This window comes from Orcinus orca, chromosome 16 (assembly GCF_937001465.1).
Source record: "Orcinus orca chromosome 16, mOrcOrc1.1, whole genome shotgun sequence".
Classification (NCBI taxonomy): Eukaryota; Metazoa; Chordata; class Mammalia; order Artiodactyla; family Delphinidae; genus Orcinus; species Orcinus orca.
In genome coordinates, this window is record NC_064574.1 from 15,492,153 (window position 1) to 15,500,000 (window position 7,848).

The window sequence follows — 7,848 nt, forward strand, 5'->3', positions numbered from 1 at the left end:
CGTAAAATAATCGGTTGAAAGCCAGGCGAAAAGACCGATAACATTTACTCCTCTCCCACCAAGCCAAAACATCCCAGTTTCACGCTTTTCTGAGCTGTTCCGGGAAGGGCGTGGTCAGGCCACTGGGAGCCACGCCCCCGGACGTGGGGCCAGCCTTAGCCGCGCCCAGCCCTGCGGACCAGGGAAGGGACCCAGCAGTGACGTCACGTAGCCACTCCTATGTATTCCTCCGCCGGAGAGAAAGTAGCTCCCAACCCATAGAGGACTCCGTCACCCATACTAGGAGACATGTAAAATCCTATATTCTCTGAGAACTCTATTATGGTTTTGAGACCTCGGGGCCACCTTCCGGCACACTGGAAGCCTGTCTTTCTCCGGGCCGGCGTAGGAAGTAGTCCCGGCCTACGGAAGGCCGATGGGTCCCTCCGCAGCGGGGGAAAGAGGATGGCGACTTCGTCGATGCCGGAGTCGGAGAGGAACGCGGCTACGAAAGCGTCAGGTGAGCGTCGGGTGGAGTCAGGTCGCCCCACTGCACCCTGCCGTGAAGTGGGGCCACACTGCGGGGATACCCGGTGGAGAGGTCCCGGGCCGGCGGGGCTGTCCGAACAGGGCCCCGGGGTCCCAGGCCCTTTAGTCGCTCTCGCACTTGCCTGAGCGGAAACCCGGAGCCGCCACAAGATGGCGTCGGGCCTGGAGCGCAGGCAGCGCCGGGGACAGCCCCGAGTCTCCAGGCCCCGGGACCGTCGCTGTTAGCCCCCTCCGCACGGGAACCAGGGGAGGGGGGAGCGAGCCGCTGACCCAGGGGGCTTGCGGGCTGTACCACCGACTCTGCACCCGGGGGGACTCAGGGGACCGAAGGGCTGAGCCACTGAGCCCGGCCGGGGCCCGTAGAGTGAACCACTCTGCGGAAATCATGGAGGGGAGGAGCAAAGGGTCAAGATTACCCGCCACTGACCACCCTCCGGGGATGGGGGAAGGACCCGGGACTGGGAGGCAAGGCTTCCTGGTTCTGTTTTCTCGAAGCTCCCCTCGCAATACACTAGAAAGCCCCGCCCCGTCGGCGACTCAGTGTTTGCATCTGCGAAATGGGCATATGGGCGCAGCTGCGTGCGCCGCGGGGCCCCGAGATGAAGCCCACCTGTTCCAGCCCCCGTCACTTCTTCTCGCAGAGTAAAGGCCCCGGACCCTGGGCCCCCCTAACAGGCCGCCCCCCGAGCCGATGGAGGAGAACGAGGTGGAGAGCAGTAGCGACACGGCCCCTGGTCCTGGCCGGCCCGAGGAGCCCTCTGAGAGCGGCTTGGGTGTGGGCACCTCGGAAGCCGTGTCGGCCGACAGCAGCGACGCCGCGGCCGCTCCGGGGCCAGCCGAGACCGACGACTCTGGCGTGGGGCAGAGTTCGGACCGCGGCACCAGCTCTCTGGTATGGACATTGCTTGCCGGCGTGGGTGGTGGCAGGGACCGCAGGCAGCAGTGCCTGGCGGCCAAGGGGAAGAAGCCAGCAAGGCTTGCTTATAGCTAATATTTGATTATGGTTTACTGTGAGCCGGGCAGCATGCCAGGCCCTTAGCGTGGATTTTCTCATTTAAGTCTCATACCTTGTAAAGCACATACCACTGTTTTCCAAATCTCACAGAGAAGCAAACTGAGACACAGCGCCGGGATTCAAATCTAGGCTGTGGGCTGACCCACTGCACTACCCACTGTCCTCACTCTTTGGGATGCAGGTGACCTGGTTCAAGTCTTGGCTGTACCACTGATTCACTGGGACACCTCTTTGAACCTCGGTCGCAATCTTTAAAACGGAGCAGAAATACCTACTCTTGAGGGTGCTCTGTTGTGAGCAACCACCAGACATTTTCTTGGAAACGCTTTATAAAATAGTCTCCTGGCTCTGCCGCCTCCTGGCTCTGTGATCTTAGATAAGCCACCCAAACTTTTAGCTGTCAGTTTTCTCATCTATAGAATGGGAATAATAAATATACTTGCCTCAATAGGTTTTTCTCTTTTTTTTTTTGAGAACTAAATGAATTAATATATGCAAAGCAATTAACACAGGGCTCAGCACATGGTAAGCAGCCAATAAGTATCAGCCATTACCGTTGTCATTGTCTGCAAGATAGTGATCATTTTCAGGACATCACATTATAGAGGTGCACAACAGTAGCCCCCACTTTGGGGTCCAGGGGTTTTATTAATTCAGCAGAGGTGGACTTAGCATGTGCCCAGCTTGTGCTGGACCCAGGGGATACAGCAGGAGATGAGAGATGTGGTCCTGGCCCTTATGGAGTCTGACCTGGGAGACCTAACATTGCAGAGTGAACCATAACGTGATGGCGGGACACAGGCGACCATAGCACTGAGGATGGAGAGGTCCTAACTTGGCTTTGTGGGTCAGGGTCATCTTCCCAGAAGAGGTACCAGGTGAATGGCAGTGAGAAGGCTGAGTAGGAGTTAGCCACGGTGTGATGCTAGGAAGCATTTCAGGCAGAGGGAACAGCTTATTTGAAAGCCTGACGAGAATAGCCTCACCTGGCTGTTGTGTGAGGTGTGGGAAACATGGGGCCTTGTACCTGCCCAGAGCCAGGGACCCTGGCGCTTGTTCTTGGGGGAGCTCTGTGACTAGAGGGTTTCTCTCACTGGTCCTCAATGGGGGTGAGGGTGTGGGTGGCTCCACCTACCACATCCTTGGGCCAGGGTGGGGGCAGCCTGCCCTGCCCCATCCCTGGCTCCTAAACTCCCCGGTTTCCCGTCCCCCAGGAGGAGGTATCCGAGAGCAGCTCCAGCACAGAACCCCTGCCCCATGGCTACCTCCCTGATTCATCTTCTGTTTCCCACGGGCCAGTGGCAGGGGTGACAGGCGGCCCCCCAGCCCTGGTGCACTCCAGCGCTCTCCCAGACCCCAACATGCTGGTGTCCGACTGCACGGCTTCTTCCTCAGACCTCGGCTCAGCCATTGACAAGATCATCGAGTCCACCATCGGGCCCGACCTCATCCAGAGTGAGTCAGGCCACAGGGGGAAGGAGTTGCCCCATAAGGGTTTCCCTGCAGAAGCAGCTGTGGAGACTCAGGCAGATAACCTTACCACTCTGAGTTTGTAACATGGAAACAGTAACCCCGTCTCATAGTGGTAAACGATGTGGGGATTTTTTTTTTTTTTCTTTTCGGTACGCGGGCCTCTCACTGCTGTGGCCTCTCCCGTTGTGGAGCACAGGCTCCGGACGTGCAGGCTCGGCGGCCATGGCTCACGGGCCCAGCCGCTCCGTGCCATGTGGGATCCTCCTGGACGGGGGCACAAACCCGTGTCCCCTGCATCGGCAGGCGGACTCCCAACCACTGCACCACCAGGGAAGCCCCAATGTGGGGATTTAATGAGATAGTACAGTATAGTTCCTGGCATATGATAAGCACTCAATAAATATAGAAACAGTGACACCTAACTTTGTACTGGAGTCTCTTCTAAATACTTTACCTGCAGTAGTTCATCAATCCTCTTGGTAACCCCAAAAGGTAGATGCTGTTATTCTCACAGTCTGGATGAGAAAGCCAAGGCACAGAGGACGTAAACTAATGTACCCGCTGTCATCAGCAAGTGTTGGGGCGTGAGCTCAGACAGTGACTCCAGAGCGGGTGCTCGTGATTTACCAAACTACTTTCTATTAATAATGATCCGTGTAAGGGTTGTAGCACCTGGAAAAGCCCTGGGATGGCCTGAAAAGCCAGTCCTCCTTTAATGGTTAAAGGTGGGTAGCTGTGGACTGGCTGCTGGGCCAGCGTGTCACACACAGCAGACCTCTCAACAGCCCTGCCCTGGACGGGAAGTGGGCAATGGGGCAGCGGACTCAGTCTCACGGGTGAGTCAGAATGAGTGTGGGCAGTGACAGTTGTCATTATCAGCTGTGCATCCCCTCCTCACACCTCTGCCCAGGCTGCATCACCGTGACCAGTGCTGAGGGCGGTGGGTCCGAGACCACACGGTACCTGATCCTGCAGGGACCAGACGATGGTAAGACTCCAGGCGCCAGACCCAGGGAGCCCTGCTGTGGGCGGGGGAGTAGGACAGGGAGGCTCTGCCGTACACTCACTGTGTGATCTTGGCAGCTTCTCCACTGCCTTGGGCCTCTCAGTTCCTCCACTGTTACTCTGCTGAGGAGTGGGGTTCTTGGATCCCTGGGCCTGCCTGGGAGGGGCAGCTGTAGCTCGTGGCCAGCCTCCCCCTCCACTTCCTCCCCTCTGATTCCCTCACCTTCCCAGGGGCCCCCATGGCATCACCGATGTCCAGTTCCACCCTGGCCCACAGCCTGGCAGCCATCGAAGCTCTAGCCGATGGCCCCACGTCCACATCCACGTGCCTGGAGCCCCCTGAGGAGGTACAGGGTGGACCCAGCTCCCCAGCGCAGCCATGCCTGGGTTCTGGCGCCGAGGAGCCAGACCTGCAGAGCCTGGAGGCCATGATGGAGGTGGTGGTGGTGCAGCAGTTCAAGTGCAAGATGTGCCAGTACCGGAGCAGCGCCAAGGCCACACTGTTGCGCCACATGCGGGAGCGGCACTTCTGCCCAGGTGCGTTGACGGTGGCCTGCCTGGCCGCCTCCACAGGTGGGGCTGGGGTGCCAAGAGTCAGATGCAGCAAGCTTGTTGTACCGCTAGCAGCCGCCGCCACCGGAAAAAAGGGACGTCTGCGGAAGTGGGGTGCCTCTGCCAGGACCCAGGAGGAAGAGGGCCCAGAGGAGGAGGACGATGATGACATCATAGACGCCGGCGCCATCGATGACCTGGAAGGTAGGCTACCGTGGCTCTCGGTCCTGTCACCCACACCCACATCTGCAAATACGGAGCTCCCCCTGGCCTGTAGGGAGGGCCAGGGACGAGGAACTGGCGCACACGCAGCCACGAGTGCCTCCAGCATAAGATAGAGGAGTTGGAGCTCTGGGACCAGGAGCTCTGTGTGCAGCTGTACGGGCCACGCGCTGAAAAATAGTACTGTGTCCAAGAGGGTCACGTTCACATTTGTCTAGCAGAAACAGAATGGAAGCCACGTGTGTTTTTTGTTGTCATATTAAAAGTAAAATGAAAAAGATGAATTTAAGTTCAGTCATGTATTTTATTGACCCATTATGTCTAAAGTATTATCATTTCAATATGCAATGATTATAAAGAGTTATTAGTAAACTTTACGTTCTTTTTTTCATACTAATTTTCAGAAATCTGTTGTGTGTTTTATACTTATGTCTCCAGTTAGTCGAGGCATATTTCAAGTGCTCAGTAGCCACATATGGCTAGTGAGGGAGCTACTGACTCCCTCAATGGATAGCATAGTCCTGCTTTGTAGACTGGAGTGACTAGGCAGCTGTTTTCTAACAATGGCCGTAAAGGTATTGAGGAAGGAGTGCTTTTTTCTGATTCACATAAAGGTGCCATCTGAGCTAGTGGTAGGTGTTAGGAAAGGTACAGAGAAAGGACTGCAGGGGCCAGAGAGTGGCGCTCAGTTAGCCAGGGGGACATCAGGAGGGCTTCCCGGAGGAGGCATCACTGGTGGGTTTGAAGGGAGGAACAGGCAGGGAGGGATAGGGAAGTGGGCCTCTTTCCAGGGAAGCTGGCAAGGGGTCAGGACTGAAAGGTCAAGGCTGATGCCCCCCGTCTTTTGCTGTCCCCACAGAGGACAGCGACTATAACCCTGCTGAGGATGAGCCCCGGGGCCGGCAGCTACGGCCCCAGCGCCCCACTCCCAGTACACCGAGACCCCGCAGGAGACCTGGCCGGCCTCGGAAGCTGCCTCGCCTGGAGACCTCGGATCTCCTGGATGGTGAGACTTACTTGTGGGCGGGGCTGTGCGGTGGGGCCCAGGGGTGGCCTCGTTCCCCGCTTGCTTCCATGGAGCCCTTGCAGACATGCTTGCAGAGTAGCATGTCTCAATCCCACCGGGGTGACCTGCAGGCCTCCTCGTAAAGGGGAAAGGTCTCCCATACCAAGCTTGAGAGTTAGGATATAGCAGCTTTCTGAAACGGCTTTTCCGTGGTAAGCTGTCACAGCACAGAAGTTTGAGTATTTGTAACTGAACTAGTAAGTTTTAAGAATTATTACTAAAATGAGAATAAGTCTGAGGTCTGAGACTATGTTGGAGGAGCACGGACTTGGAGCATTACAAGCCGGGGACAGGAAAGACCCGCCGTGGGCATGAATGCCGGCTCTGCCACCTCCCAGCTGTGTGACCTGGAGCATGTTACTTTGCCTCTTGAATCTCCCATTCCCTTATTATGAATGGAGGTGATAGCACCCGCCTCTTAGGATTGTTTTTTAAGGCTTAAATAGACAGGGAAAAAATACATGGTAGCTGTTTTTGTACATGCAGTTGTGGGTGTTGTATTTTTTAGTCTTATTTTTCAAATAACTTTTTACTGAGGTATATGTGTTGAAAAGCACATGTATGCTAAGTGAATCAGCTTAGTGAATTCACAGCTCAGTGAATTTTCACAAGGTTAACACACCTGAATAACCTGGCACCCCATTAAGAAACAAAATGGCACATAATTTTGAATTTTTAAAACATTACATTGAAATGCTGTTAGAGTTTTTGAATAGGTAACGCATTCAGATGTTCAGACGTCAGAGGCTTTGCGCGTGTGTGCGGTGATGTCTCTTCCCTTCCTCCCGTCTGCCCTCCAACTACACAGCCTCCGTTGGGAAAACCAGTGTTTAAGTGTTGCTGTTGCTCCCCAGACTTTAGAACGTTCCCATGAGGTCACTAGAGCAACAATTATATCCATTTGATAGACGGGGAAAATGAGACTCAGAGAGGGGAGTGACTTTGCCTGAGAACACACAGCAAGTCGATGACAGCTTAGCCTACCTGCAGGTCTCCTGGCCACGAGGTCCCAGCTCTCCCAGTGCTGCTCCAGACTGTCCCATTTAAGTCGTGCTGTGCTAACAGCCCGTCAGCTGCAGGAGGAACCATATGTCCACGCTGCCCTCTAACCACGGGCTGCCTGCGTCTGTCCCGTGACCTGACGGGCCTGTCAGTGGTCCGTGACAGTGTGTGTGGGGGAGGATATTTTGGCTGGCCTCTGGCACAGCTGTCCACATCTGTCCTGGTGTGTCCATGGCAGGTGTGGAAGGAGAGCCTCTGGTCAGCTCCCAGACTGGACAGAGCCCTCTGGAGCCAGAAGACCCCGAGGCATCCAGCTCCTCAGGCCCGGGACGCCTGGTGGCCCTGGGCAAGGCCAACCGGCCCCCTGTGGAACCCGGCATGAGCCAGTCAGATGTGGAGAACGCAGCACCGTCCTGCCAGGACGAGCCCGACGCCCCGCCCCGCCGCCGTGGGCGACCCTCCAGGCGCTTCCTCGGCAAGAAATACCGCAAGTACGGCGGCGAGCAGAGATGAGGGCTGGGGGCAGGGGGAAGTGGCCAGGCCCCTGGCCCAGCCAGACCTCTCCCCAACACCCTCCTGGCAGGTACTATTACAAGTCGCCCAAACCCCTCCTGCGGCCCTTCTTGTGCCGCATCTGCGGTTCCCGCTTTCTGTCCCACGAGGACCTGCGCTTCCACGTCAACTCCCACGAGGCTGGCAACCCCCAGCTCTTCAAGTGCCTGCAGTGCAGCTACCGCTCCCGCCGCTGGTCCTCGCTCAAGGTGTGGCCAAGGGAAGCGGTGGCGCGGGAGGGCAGGGGGAGAAGGGACGCTGGATGGGAGAAGGCCCCAGGGGGAGTGGAGATCACTGCACCCGCAGTCACCCTCCTGCCCCGTGTCGGTGCGCGTCTGGGCCAAGGGCGCACTGTGGTAGGCCTCACACTGCATGGTGGCGTCACATCGTCTTAGACTTGCCTCATGACCACCACAGCGGGCAGATGGCAGTG

The 7,848-nt window shown here is 56.8% G+C and overlaps 1 protein-coding gene across 4 annotated transcripts in view; it reads left to right on the forward strand.

Annotated features, from left to right (window-relative positions):
• The first annotated feature begins 223 nt into the window (after positions 1 to 223).
• Positions 224 to 7,848, forward strand: part of ZNF335 (zinc finger protein 335) — a 19,076-nt gene continuing 11,451 nt past the window's right edge. The window contains exons 1-9 of one of the 4 annotated variants that reach the window (XM_033433829.2): positions 224 to 499; positions 1,170 to 1,420; positions 2,758 to 2,998; positions 3,927 to 4,004; positions 4,253 to 4,558; positions 4,646 to 4,777; positions 5,655 to 5,801; positions 7,102 to 7,354; positions 7,447 to 7,624. In XM_033433829.2, the coding sequence (XP_033289720.2) occupies positions 1,220 to 1,420; positions 2,758 to 2,998; positions 3,927 to 4,004; positions 4,253 to 4,558; positions 4,646 to 4,777; positions 5,655 to 5,801; positions 7,102 to 7,354; positions 7,447 to 7,624 (1,536 nt within the window). In that variant the 5' untranslated portion in view covers positions 224 to 499; positions 1,170 to 1,219. Of the gene's footprint in view, positions 500 to 585; positions 1,421 to 2,757; positions 2,999 to 3,926; positions 4,005 to 4,252; positions 4,559 to 4,645; positions 4,778 to 5,654; positions 5,802 to 7,101; positions 7,355 to 7,446; positions 7,625 to 7,848 lie in introns of those variants that run through there. The other 3 variants (XM_033433830.2, XM_033433831.2, XM_049699902.1) reach the window with 3 other exon arrangements.